General features: G+C 54.2%; 1 protein-coding gene and 1 long non-coding RNA gene across 2 annotated transcripts in view; one reads left to right on the top strand and one right to left on the bottom strand.

Moving 5' to 3' along the window:
- The first annotated feature begins 1,547 nt into the window (after window positions 1-1,547).
- ANGPTL4 (angiopoietin like 4) lies at window positions 1,548-10,179 on the top strand. The gene is made up of 7 exons (XM_023942769.2): window positions 1,548-2,066; window positions 2,328-2,438; window positions 2,912-3,038; window positions 7,242-7,355; window positions 7,447-7,542; window positions 7,843-8,118; window positions 8,665-10,179. The coding sequence occupies exons 1-7, from the start codon at window positions 1,548-1,550 to the stop codon at window positions 8,844-8,846; spliced, it is 1,425 nt and encodes a 474-aa protein (XP_023798537.2). The 3' UTR covers window positions 8,847-10,179.
- LOC111940371 (uncharacterized) overlaps window positions 4,712-13,372 on the bottom strand; it is a 16,700-nt gene continuing 8,039 nt past the window's right edge. Inside the window, exon 3 of the long non-coding RNA XR_015279211.1 lies at window positions 4,712-8,565. This is a non-coding gene — a long non-coding RNA (uncharacterized LOC111940371). The remainder of the gene's footprint in view (window positions 8,566-13,372) is intronic.

The following is a 13,372-nucleotide window of genomic DNA, read 5'->3' as shown; positions in this document are numbered from 1 at the left end:
ATTTCTGAAATTCCTCTTTAACCTCTGTGACTCCACCCTGAGCTGTTGTTGCTGGGTGCATTCTCTGAGACCTCTCACACATCCTTTGGACAGCCCGGGAAATACTTGGAGATGGCATGGGGACTCCTGGAAAGAAAAATCCTCCAGCCAGGCATTTTCAGACAAGATAAAAAGCCTTTTCCTGTGGCCAAGCCTGAGCTGCAGGGCTCTGAGCAGCAGTGGTGGAATGCATGCTGTGGGCTTGAGTGGAGGAGCTCGACACAGGAACTAGGGGGCTGCAGCCCTGCTCCCAGGAGGCTCACGTTGGCCAGACCCAGTGAGTGGTAGGAACCAGGGATTTGACTCCAAAATCCGGAGTGGGAGGAGAGGCAGTTCCCTGTTCAAGGCTGCACGGTGCAGAGCAGGGACGGAGCGCTGGGGCAGCAGGAGGAAGCACCCTGTGAGGACGGAGCAGAAGGGCTCCATCTGCTCCAATCCGAACAGAGCCAACGGCAGCTCCATCGCGGTGTGTGAATCCCTTCATGGTGAGAAAACACAGAGACTTGAAAATCCCTTTAAGCCAGCAGAAAAAGGCAGAACAAAAAGGAAGAGCCAGAAATCAGGGTCCAAGACATTGGTAAATAAAATAAGATGCACATTTTTCACAGGGGGTGTTTGAAGCCTTCAGGAGGAGGGGAGTGAGAGATGGATCTATCTATCTATCTATCTATCTATCTATCTATCTATCTATCTATCTATCTATCTATCTATCTATCTATCCTTGCTGCTCTTGGAGACCAGGAATGTTTAGAGGAATGAACATTCAGCTTCCCTCAGGTGTACAGAGAAGCTGACCCTAAGCATGCCCCTTCCCCAGGGCTGGCAGCACCCACCTGTGCCAGGCCAGGCCCCCCCCAGCAGAGCTCTGTGCCACAGGGTACTCCCACCCTGGGTCCAGTGGGTCCCAGAGGCGGCATGGCCTCAGAACACAGGTGCATCCATGGGAGTGGGGAGTCAAGCATCAGGGTTTGGTGCAGATCAGGGTCCCCAGTGCAGGATGAGGGGCAGGACAGTCAGCAGGGATGGGATAGGGATGGGCATGGGGACAAGGATGGGAATGGGGATGGAGACAGGGATGGGGATGGGAACAGGGGTAGGAAAGGGGATAGGCATAGGGCAGGGACTGGAATGGGGATAGGGACAGGGATAGGAAAGCAGATGGGAATTGGGACAGGAGTGGGAGTAGGGATGGGATGAGGAGGGGAATATGAACAAGCATGGAGATGAGGACAAGGATAGGAATGGAGACGGGAATAGGGATGAAGACAAGGATGGGGACAGAGATGAGGACTGGTGCAGGGCTCAGCGACAGGGTCCAAGGTTGCCCCGGGCAGGAGCGGACAAGACTCGGAGCGGGCGGCTGATACGGGGCCTGAGCCGCGGCCGCCAGGGAGGGCGAACAAAGCGGCGGGGCCGGGTGGGCGGGGAGGGGCCGGTACGGGGCCCTCCCCGCCGCGGGGCCATAAAAGCAGGACGGCGGCGGCAGTGCGGGCAGAGGAGCTGTTAAGATGCGGCTCGGCGGCGCAGCGCTGCTGCTGTGCGCGGCCGGGCTGGCCGCGGCCCCAGCGCCGGCACCGGGAGCCGGGCCCGAGCGGAGGGCGGCGGCGGCGGGAGCCGGGCGGGAGCGGCGGGCGCAGTTCGCCTCCTGGGACGAGGTGAACGTGCTGGCCCACGGGCTGCTGCAGCTGGGGCACGGCCTGAAGGAGCACGTGGAGCGCACCAAGGGCCAGCTGCGGGAGCTGGGCGGGCGGCTGAGCGCCCACAACAGCTCCCTGGGGCGGCTGCTGCGGCAGGCGCGGGAGGCGCAGGAGCGCGGAGAGCGGCTGCGGGGCAGCGTTCGGGAGCTGGAGGGCCGCGGCCGGCAGCTGCTCAACCTCTCTGAGGCCCTGCGGCAGCGGCTGGAAGAGGTGGCGGCTGACAAGGACGCGATCCAGGGCCGGCTGGAGCGGCTGGAGGGCCGGGTCCGTTTGGCGCTGCAGGCGCGGCCGGCTGGGAACCAGAGCGCTCGGGATCTGGGGGCGCTGCAGGTGAGCGCGGGGGGAGCCGAACAGACCGGCACTGGCCGGGTGGAGCGGGATAGACAGGATCCGACAGGCCACTGGCACCGAACCGGGGAGCGTTGGTGGGGGGACACCGGGAGCGATGGGGACCCGACTGTCCCGGGACATCGGGAGCAGCGGGCGGGTTTCAGCCTCAGGAGAGCGGAGGGGTCCTGGAGCGCCTCCCGGGAGTCTCGCATAGCCAGACCTTCACTGAGTTTTGAGGCTCACCTGGCTCTTCTCCCGCAGTCCCTGATGGACGCTCAGAACCTGCGGATCGAGGAGCTTCTGCAGAAAGTCAAGCAGCAGCAGTACAAGCTGGACAAGCAGAACCTACAGATTAAAAGCCTGCAGAGCAAGGTGAGCCCTTGTCCTGTGCTGCAGCCCCCACCCTGGCCCTACATGCTGTGAGGACCCCTGCTGTCCCAACTCTGGTGGCTGTGCTGGTGCTCCCTGGATTTGGGGACCCCAAAGGGGCCACAGCGTTGGTCCCTGTGCTGCAGTGTATCATCAGTGATGTCAGGGTAGCAACCTGCAAGCTTCCAGAGAGTTTGTATGGAGCAATAGGAGGAATTGGTGGATGGGAACAGCCTCCCTGGCTTCTGTCTTTGCATTTATCTGCAGAATAAACTAGCTAGCACTGGTGTGAAAAACCACAATGATTTCTGGCTTTGCCAAGACTGGGTATCTCCTGTTCCTCAAGGTTTCTAGGCAAGTTCAGCCCCAGCTCAGGCCACAGGGAGTGGCTGGCGTGTGGCTGACTGGCTCCCCTGAGTAATGGGGTAGAAAACAAGCTGAGATAAAATCGTTCTGACTTGTGCATTTTATTTTAGGTCAATCTACTAATTCCTTTACACCACAACAAAACACAGCCTCCAAAGTGGAAGATAAACCTGAAGAAGAGCCTCAACCTCACCAATCAGAGTCAGAATGGCAGTGGGGAGCCCATGAAGACACAGAGTGAGTATCTGCTTGTGCCCCCCTCTTTGTCCATGCCAGACCAAACCTGTAGTAGCTGCAACCTTTTGGAAACAAAAGGTTCATTTGTCCTGAGTCAGGATGTGAGATTTGATTGAAAAGTTGGAGCTTGGGAGTATGGCCAGAGTGAGGGGTTCTGGAGCACAGGCAGAATCTTTCCCTTCTGGGCCAGTGTTAGTCCAGCAGGAATTTAAAGATTAAAGAGGCTTTTTCCTGCCTGGTGTTAAGAATGCAGCGGGGAGCAGACAAAGCCTGAGAACATTATTTGTCAAAAAAAATTGGCAGGTGTGGGGTCAGGAGAGGAGTGTCTCAGTTCTGTTAACTCTTGTTCACCTGCTCGCACTTCACCAGGCAGGATCTGCTTTGCTGTCTGCGGGAGGAAGGGAGCCCTGGCCTGAGAGCAGAGCTGTGTGCTTGTGTCTCCCTTGGCTCATATTTAGAGCTCATGCTTGAAACACAAGTGTCTCAGCTCACACTGTCCTTAGCTGGAGGTGCTGAGTTGCAGTGGATGCTCACAGCCCTGGGAAATGTGCATTTGAGTAGGTGAGTGGATGCTGCATCTGCAACTCCCAGCTCTGCCTGGAGCATCTTCTCCCCTGGCAGCAGGACTGGAGGGGCTTCTGAGGAGTGGGGCTTCCCCAGCTGTGCCATGTCCTGCAGCCTCCCTCCAGACAGGAACTGATGTTCCTGCAGGGTTTGCTGGCCGGGAACAGCTGCTGTCAGCTAGATCACAGTGCTGGCTCTGCCTGTGCCACTGTCTAGGGATCTTCAGCAGCAAAACAGAAACCAGGCAGCTTGAGGAGGCATGGGAAATTCCTACTCAGGGCCTGATGCAGGGATGGTTATGGGATAAGACATGATAATTTTTCTGTGGAGCCTGGAGCTGTCACTGGTGTGTCTGAAAGCTGAGCTTGTCCACATGGACAAGAAGAGAGGTGGGATGTGGGGCTTCAGACTCCTCTGGGGGCACAGCTCAGCAGGGCTGTGCAGAGTCAACCTTACTTAGAGCAGCAATTCTGAGCCAAAAAACTCTCTCCAAACTTCTCTCCCCTGTTTTTCTCCAAGCTCTGCTTTGTGACTTGCCTGCAGTAATGTGTGTCAAAAAACAGTTTGGGTGGGCAGGGACCTTTAGAGGTTATCTACTATAACCCTTGATTCCACTCTTGGGTTATGCTGAAGGTGGGGTGTTGGGGGATGGGTTGGGACCTTTGCTACTTGCTAGTGCAGCTGTAGGATTTTCTGGCTGATGCTGGCTACAGAAATGTTGTGATGCATAGTGGAAGGCAGCAAGAGCCTCCATGGATGCTTTGTGAGCTCAGCACCTTCCAGCATTGCACTGTCCCTGATGGAAAGACCCTGGACATGCTGATTCTGTCCTGCCAGCTGTGAGTTTCCCCTTTCCTTGTCTAATCCATGATGTTGGTATCACTGACACAAAACAAATTGGCTTCCTTTCATTAGTAAGTCGAGTGAGTTTTCTGGCAAACCTTAAAGCATGCAGGCTGGCTCTGTGCCCTCTGCCTGGGGAGGCTTGTGGCTGCTTTCAGAGCAGGGGAGTGCTGGGGAGGCTTGTGCCGGCGGCTCCCGGGCTATTGTCAGGCAGAGCCTGGTGCCGGCGTGGCCCTGGGGAGCAGCGATGAACTCCACCAGCAGCCTTTGCAGAAAGACCCTTTTATTTGCATCCAGTGAACACAAGTATTTTCAGGGCAGGGCTGGCATGGGGCCAAGCATGTGAAAGTTGAAGGCTCAAGGCTGCCTGGAGAGTGAGAGGTTTAATAGCTTGCAGAAAGAGGATCACGTCTTTGGGCAGAGCCTGTGCTTGCTGGCAGCCAGCCGAGTAGGGGAAAGGTAAAGTCCTACTCATGCTCTCTCTGTGGCGCTGAGACTCCAAAATAATGGGGTTGGTTTGGGGCAGGAGAGGGAGAGGCAGTGCAGGCAGCTCTAGGCATGCCCTGCCATCCCTGATGATGGGTGTTTATACCGGGTTAGTGACCTCCCTTGTGTCGTGGCTGGAAATCCTGTTGGGTGAACATGGAGCCTAAGGCAGATCCAGCTTTGTTGTGCTGCTTGGCTAAATAAAGGGAGAGGGAAAAGAAAACACAGGAGCAGTCAGGAGGACTTGTTCTGCTGGTGCTGTTCGGATGTGCAACATGAACTGGAACTAACAAGCATGTTCCTCAAACAAAAAGATTGAGCAGAGGCTGTTCAAGCAGCTGCATCTCATTCAGCTGCTGGAGAGTCCCTGTGGCATCAAGGGAACAGGGGTCGAGTGCAGCCAGGGCCCAGAAATGAGAAACAGGCAGGGATAGAGTTGACTTGTGCATGCTGGGACCACTAAACATCTGCCTGGCACCATCCCACCAATGCTGGGAGGTGCAGTGGAGAGGAGGTGAGGAGCTTGGCAAGCCCAGCACCTTCCTGCTGTGGCAATATGAGCAGGGGCCTCTGGCTGAGTTCTCTCCTGTGTGCTTCCCTGCCTACATTTAGCCAGAAAGTGGAGCTGTTTGTGCAGTCAGCCCCTGCATTGCTGGGGGTCTCTGTGTGGTTTTGATTCTTGATGCGTGATGTCCTCAGTCCTTCTGTCATGAGTTCAGAGTAGGGCTGGGGCACAGCTTGTCCTCTGGTGCACTGATGGTGGCACCAGACCTGCCCCTGGCATTGCCCTGGCGGTGTGAGGGATGCAACCACCAGCTCTGCTGGCTGTGGGAGAGGGGCTGCCCTTGCCAAGGAAGGGAAATTTTGGGGAGGGGGGAGGAGGCAAAGGGAGGAATTTGTTGGAAATGGTTGAAAGGTAATGGCAGGTGTCATATTTCTGTCTGCTGGGTCTCCTCTGACCATTCCTCTAACTGGGGCTCTGCTCTTCATCCCAAAGCGGGGTCAAGGCTCTGCAGCACCCAAGTGAGGATGGAATGGGGTGATGCTCTGCAGGGGCTGCCTTTGTTCTTGGCAGCTCAAAGGGCCTTTTTTATCTTCCTCCATCTACCCCCAGGAAGCCCCTGGCTATTGGAGAGAGCCCTTCTCCCTGCTGCTGCTCTGAATCATGGTGTCAGCCCTGACCCTGGGGCAGCTACTGAGGAGAACCCCACAGCCAGCACCCCAGCATAGCCCAGGGCTTATCTTGATGTTTCTTGTCTGTCTCAGGATCATGCTGGCAGCAGCTGTGAGCCAGGGTAGCCAGAGCTACAGCCCATCTGCCCTGGCCTGGGGAGAACAGGCCTCCTTTGTCTGGGGGTGACTGGGGCACCTGTCCCTGCTGACAAAGAGCCCCTTGACTGTGCAGCAGCCTGGGGCTGAAGTCCCTGCACATCCTCCTGTGGCCTTTTGACTTGGGTGTTGTAACAGGTTCCCCACGCCTCGTCTCTCCCAAGTGCTGTGGGTGGTAGTTCCTGGATGGACTTTTATCAGTGCTGTTGAAATGGTGCTTTGCTGGCAGCTCTGGGCAAAGTCCCTGTGGGACAGAAGAAGCAGTGGGATCCATCCCCTGGGGGTAGAGGGGGATGAAGCAGGGTGTGGCTTCACCCTGGGCAATCCACTTCTATCCACTCTGCAATGAGCTGGGGCTCCCAGAATCTACCCCTGTTTCCTTGCCTCAGTCACTGTATCTTGGAAAAAGGGTCACCCCAGCCTGGTGCTGTGCCTGCTGGTAGCAGGGCAGGATGTCTGGTTGGGGCCACCGCAGCTGCTGGGAGAAAGAGTTCATGTGCTGGATGCTCAGCCACCTTCCTGATGTCAGGACTTTGTCTTTCTTTCTGGCCCTGAGGCCCTTGACCCTGCTTCAGCCTGGTGTGGAATGGGAATGCTTGGCCTGGGTGTTGCTCCACCCCAAATGGGCTGCTCCTGTCTGCAGGTGTAGAGGGACCTGGGAAGCTTCTCTGTCCCTCCTTGATGGGGAGCCCTACTCTCCAGCTGAGGTCACTCCAGCCTGGCCCAAAGCCTGACTTCTGCCTTGGATGAAAGCCCAAGGAGCTCTGTTTGAATAAAGGGAAGATGTGAGGTCACAGTGTTTAAAGATGCTGAAGTCAGGGGCCATTGTCTCCAGCATGTGTCTAGAGCTGCAGCCATTGCTGTGCACAGCTGACCAGGCTTGTGGCCACAGCTGTAAGTGCTGGGGCTGTGGTAGGAGCAATCTGCTGAGGAAGTGGGGTTTGTGGCCATCTCCTCAGTTGCTGTTTCCTTCCCCTGCAGAGCTCCCAGAGGGTTGCCACCAGCTCTTCCTGGCTGGGCAGCAAAGCAGTGGCGTTTTCCAGGTGCAGCCTGCAGGATCTCAGCCCTTCAAAGTCTACTGTGACATGACTGCAGGTAAAGCCATGCAGTGTCCCGCAGCACTTGCCAGAGTGCTCTTGTAAATGGTAACCATAACCCCAAGTGACTGTGTTTTTCCTTCCCACAGAGGGTGGCTGGACAGTGATACAGAGGCGCATGGATGGCTCTGTGGACTTTGACCAGCTGTGGGATGCCTACAAGAATGGCTTTGGAGACCTTCGTGGTAGGTGGATGATGGTGTCTATGTTCTCACTGTGGGATAAGGGAAGCTTAGCAAAAGTTATTCCCCTTGATGGCCTGTGGAGCTCTCTGTGATGGAGCACAGACATGGGCTGAAAAAGGGGGGACACTGCTTACAGAGCAGGGGTCCTTGATCTTCCTGATGTGTCCTGCAGGTGCCAGACAGTGATTCAAACGTTGCAGCATCCTAGGTTGTCCCTATTTGTCTCTGGAGCTTGCTCCCATTTCTGCTTTTCATGGCATGTTTGTGTCCCTGCAGCCAATGTTATGAGTCTTATTTCAGGTGACTTCTGGCTGGGCCTGGAGAAGATACATCACCTTGTCCAAGAGGGAAAATACAGTCTCCTGATTGAGCTGGAAGACTGGGAGGGGAATTCCCAGGTGGTGCAGTTTGTCTTCAGTCTTGGTGGGGAGAGCACAGCCTACACACTCAACCTACTGGGGCCTCTATCTGGAGAGCTGGAAAACGCCATTGGGGAATTCAGGCAGCTGCCCTTCTCCACTCGGGATCGTGACCATGACCTTAAAGCTGATACAAACTGTGCCAAACACCTCTCAGGTCAGTCTGAGATGTTCTATCCCAGTATGTGCACTTCCCTTTCAGCCTTCCACTCTCTGCTGGTGGTCCAGTAGAACACAGACCCTGTGACACTAGACCCCTTTGCTGTTGAGCTGGTCTTGTCTTCTACTTCCCTGGCACAGCTGCTTCTTTGGGAGGAACTGTGCAGGGAACCTGAAGCTGAGGGAGAGTTCATGATCCAGGTCTTGGCCCAAGCATCTGTCCTCATAACAGGTTTGCTATCTGCCACTTTGCTTGGAATCTTTTCAAGCAGAGCAGAGACCTCCCTTGCCCTGGCTGCTGAAGGTTGTGGGTGGAGTTTTCACACAAGGTGGAGCAGCCTGGATTTGCAGATGCAGCCTGAAGTCATGTATGATCTGTGAAAGGTTCCCCAGGGCACGGGACTCCGTGTCTGTGCATGAGGTAGTCTTGTTAGATCCCGAAGCTCTGAAAAAGTAGGGGAAATAGGGGCATCAGATGCCTTGAACCTGGGTTTTTCTGTCTGGAATTTCTACAAGTTAAATTGTCTTTTCATTGCCCTTGTAGGTGGCTGGTGGTTCAGCACCTGTGGCCATGCCAATCTCAATGGGAAGTACTTCCGCTCTATCCCCCGGCAGAGGCATGAGCGCAAGCAGGGCATCTTCTGGAAGACATGGAAGGGCAGGTACTACCCCCTGAAGTCAACCATCATGAAAATCCAACCTGCAGCACTGGAAGCAGAGACCTAAACTTGCTACTTGATACTTTCTCTGTGGAGCATGGACCTGAGCTCCATCACTCGGTGTTTACAGAAAACAACCTCCCCTTCCTTGGTTAGAAACCCTTTAGAGGCACAACACTGCTCCTCGCTAAAAGTAAAACAGCCTCATGTTGCCAAAACCCCTGGATGGAAACCTCAAACCTGAAGAGGAGCCCCAGGAGGGTGATCTACCTTCAGAGCATGCACAAGGGTCTTTTGACCTGCCATGTGCTTCTGTGGGAAGTTCAAATTGTCTGGTGCTTTCTATCCTGTCTTAACATTTCTGTACTGTGTTGATGATGAGCTGGGCCTGGGGCAGGTGGGGAAGTGTCTCACTGCTCTAGACCACAGCACTGGATATGGAGCCTTGCTATGTCCTGTGTTTCACTGTTGTTCCCAAATGATGTCCCATGTACCCTCCTGTGAGAGCCCCTGGAGCCTCTTTCCTGTGCAGGGGCTCAGGCAGCTCCATCTGTGTGGCCCCTGTCCCCCTGAGGTGCAGGGCTCAGTGGAAGGGCTGAGGGTGACCTGTGCAGAAGGGGACCTCAGGCTCACTTGCCTTCCCTTTGAAGACCTGTATTTCTGGCTGTGCTGGAATTTGCTGGGAACTGGGAGAACTGCTTCCAGCTCTAAAGTTGATGGGGAAGATCCTGCAGCTGGTTTGCCTGAGAGACCAGGACTGGGGCACTGTGTGTGGAGCTCTCCCTGGAGCCAGCCAGTGTTGCTGGGGAGTGGGTAGAATGAGCAGTGGGACAGTGCAGAAGACAGAGCAGGGACTGTCACTGTCAGCCCCCCACAAGTAGGGGCTGCCTTCTTCCACCAGACACCTCATGCTTTGCAGAGTGACTGAACCTGTCCCCCATGTGTGTCCCAGTACTACATGACCAGGGGACAGCAGGGTTTCTCTGCAAGAGCCACAGAGTTACACTTCAGCAGGTGTGTACCATGATACATGGCATCACTTCTGCCTTCAGGGTGGGTGTCTGGGGAGGGGTAGCCAAAACAGGTCCCTGAAAACTTACAGGCCAATCTGCAGTCTTGGGGTTTCCCAAGCATCCTGTCCTATTGAAGTCATATTGACTACTGTGCTAGAGCTCCTAGCTGCTAAATACTGTACATAGTTGTTTGTAGGATGTTGGACCTTGTTGATGAATTCCCTGTTTCAATTTGTTTTCATATTTAAATGCAGTGCTAATAACAGTGTGGTGTAATTTATGAATGTTGATGCTGGAAAGGAAAGCAAGTGTAGTTTGTGTATTTTAAACTTTTTTGTACTAAAGTATCTTTCCTGAAGATGTCTTTTAATAAAAAGAAGCCTTTAAGTGTCCTGCCTGGATTATTTTCCTGATGGTTTACATGTGGCAGGTGTGTGGAGCAGTGTGAGCACTCTGCATTTGAAAACTTCCTTTGATGGAATTGTGACCTGAGCACTCTGCTCCTTTCTGGCTTCCATGTTCAGCTGTGGCCTGATGGACCTCTGAGATAAATTGCTGCTATATGGCCCAGCAGCAGGTTTTAGTCTGCTTGAAGTTTATGGGCTACTAAACATCTTTTCTTCCTGGAAATTAGGCTGCAGGGCAGCAAGTTTGTAAGTGCTGATGTGTTTGGGTTTTTTATTCCCTGCTGCCAGACCTTTGAATGAAGGGGGTATTCCTTGGAGGTGGCTGGAACGGCCTGTGCCAACTCTTTGAAAATGAGCAGAGGCTGAGGTCTGGATGATCCAGACCCAAGAAAGTCAGCTGACCAGGGGAAGCCCCGCTAAAGAGCAGCCTTTTAGCTCTTACCACATGTGTGTAGTCATCTCCAGAAGCATTTATTGTAACTTCTGTGGGGGTGATTATAGATGTAGGAATGAAACAAGCTGGTGATGGAGCAGAGGTCTTTAAGGTGGTGGGGGTAAATTCCAGCAGTGCTCCCACTCCCATCTGTATTTTTTCCCCAGCTCAAATATACTAGAGCTGGAGAAAATCACAGGTGCTGGTCAAGGAAGGAAGAGTGAAAAACTGCTTCTTCCAGGAAGATGAGACTGGTCTAGTCCCCTGACCAGCTCTATAAATACCTGATGTACCTAAATGTGGCCCCAGCTCCCACATTTATCCTGCTTCCCTGGGGGAAATCCCAGGGCTAATGATAGCTCCAAGCACAACTGTGCAAACAGCTTTTACACCCAGCTCTGTGCTCACTCCTGCATTCAGAAATGCATTTTTAATATTCTCTTCGCTTAATTCAAAAGTTGCTTAGTCCTCAAGTGCAGCAGCTGGAGTGCATATTTTAGTCTGGATGCTAAAGTGCTGAGACTGAAGTGGGATTTATGCATCAAATAGAAGCTGGTGAAGGAGCTCTTCTGCTGTGCCAGGTCGTTGGTTTTGTTTTTTGCGGACTTGGGATTTGCTCCCCTGTGGTGCATTTGATCTGCAGGAGGTGCCTGGTGCATGGTGCCAGCCAGCACCAGACAGGGTTTGGTAAATGCCAAATGAGCAAATGCTAAATGACCTTAATCTTGCCTATCCTAGGGCTGACAGCTTTTGCTTTCCTGTGTCTCTCAGTCTTGGCTGTTCTGCTGCACAAGTCTCCACATTCCAGCAGTGTCAGTGCCATGCATTCCTCAGGGCCATCAGTGGCACACTGGAGCATGTGGCACGCTCGGGCCCCTTCAAGGTCCCTCTGCAGAAGCCAGTTCCGAGTCTATTTACATCTGAAATCATCCACCTCTTTAATTTTTAAGAACCACTTCAATCGCAGTTTGTGGCAGCATCTGGGAGCGGCCACAGGGTTCCCTCCAGCTCCAGCGCCAGCACGGCGCTGCCGAAGCACCGGCGTCCTCCAGGTACCGAACGCTGCTGCTCCCCAAACCAGCCGTGGTTCCTGCAGGGGACGGGACCTGATGTGCCAGCAGCTCCTGGTGGCATGAGCCACCTGGGACTTTAAGACGCCCCCAGAAAAAACCCCGGTGAGGGCTGGTGTAAGGGCTGCTTCTGAAGGTGGGGATGGTGTAAGACCAAAGGCTGCAGGGTCTGGACATGGTGGGATGGGGCTTTTGGGGCCAGCAGCACTGTAGGATAGGCTGGGGCTGTGCTCCAATGGGTGGCACGGATCTGACACACCCCTCAGTGCCGAGCTTGGAGCCATCAGTAGAAGCAGATTGACCCAGGATTCTCACAGAGCATCATTAGATCAAGATGAATTTGTGCATCAGGCACCAATATCGAGCCAGCTGTGTTTATGGCCCCAAAAAGTGAGGATAGGCTCAGCCTGCTGCCCAGAGCTCCCTCTGAACAGTAACAACCGCCACCAGGAGACATGATAGCAGAGCCTCAAGCAATTTTTTATTCTTCAGTGGAATCCAAATTGCTATTTGGCAAAAAGGGAAGGTGTTTGTGTATACACAGAGCTGCACCAGCTTGGATGGGCAGGCTGAACCCCTTCATCCATGGCACCAAAGTGCTGGAGTGAGTAAGCCAGAGGCATCACCTGAGCCCCCCATCACCAGTGTAGCATCACAGCAGCGGTACGAAACCAAAAAAGGCAAATTGGCAAATCCCCACTGAGAACAGAAACCCGCCACACAGCCAAGGAACGGCAAACTGAAAGAAAAAGTTCCCTGCCACCAACACTGTCCAGGCACCCCCAGCCCAGCACTAGCAAGGGTCATACTTTCAAAGTCATCCCCTGGCTGCCAATGCCTCAGCATGCCGGGCAGACACAGGGGTGCCAGGACTCTCCCAGACCTCCCAGTAGCTTCAGCTCTCCTGGGGCTCAGCAGCGCTGAGCATAAATTTAGTTTCTTGTGGACATGCCTGGCACAGCTTTGCATCTACACCTTTACCTTGGGACACCTCCCAAGCAGAGTGTTCTGGGGTGGCTCCTTGGGGGTGCTCATGGACTCCTAGGGGTGCAGATCCCAATAGGAGGGTGGGAAAGGGAAATCCTGACTCAAGCATCCCAGGCAGGTGGCTGTATCTCTGGGACAATTCAGGGGCTGAGGCTCTCAAGACAAGCTTCAGCATCCTAGGTGACCATTTTGAACAAGTTTTTTCATGTTAGAAGAAGAAGCAGATGACATAGACCTGACAGCTCTTCAGGGTGTGGACCCCAGCAGAGTTTAACAAAATTTTTGGGGCTAGCAGGACCCCTGCTGGCTGCTGAGGATCACAGGCAGAGCAGGTGGCTCAGTGTGCAGCTGCAGTGAGAGCTGCAGTGAGAGCTGCAGTGAGAGCTGCAGGGTATGCTCGAGGTGCATGGAGAGTCACAGGAGGGCCTCTCTGGAGTCACTGGAGCTGCTGCAGTGAAGGGGTTTCGGTCCCAACAATGACAGTCTGGGGCAGTGAAGTGGGACACCCAGAGTGGCATAAGACCAGTCAGACAGGAAAGTTTCCTTAATAGTTTGTCGATCCAGGTGGGACCCACAGGCCAGCCACCTTTGGAGTCTTCCTTCCCCAAGAACCCAAATGCTGCTACCAATGAGTTCTCCTGCATCTTTGGAGCAGGAAGGAGCCTGAGCACGGCTGTTCAAAT

This window comes from Cyanistes caeruleus, chromosome 25 (assembly GCF_971803275.1).
Source record: "Cyanistes caeruleus chromosome 25, bCyaCae1.hap1.1, whole genome shotgun sequence".
In the NCBI taxonomy this organism is placed as follows: domain Eukaryota; kingdom Metazoa; phylum Chordata; class Aves; order Passeriformes; family Paridae; genus Cyanistes; species Cyanistes caeruleus.
This window is presented reverse-complemented; position numbering and strand designations above follow the sequence as displayed.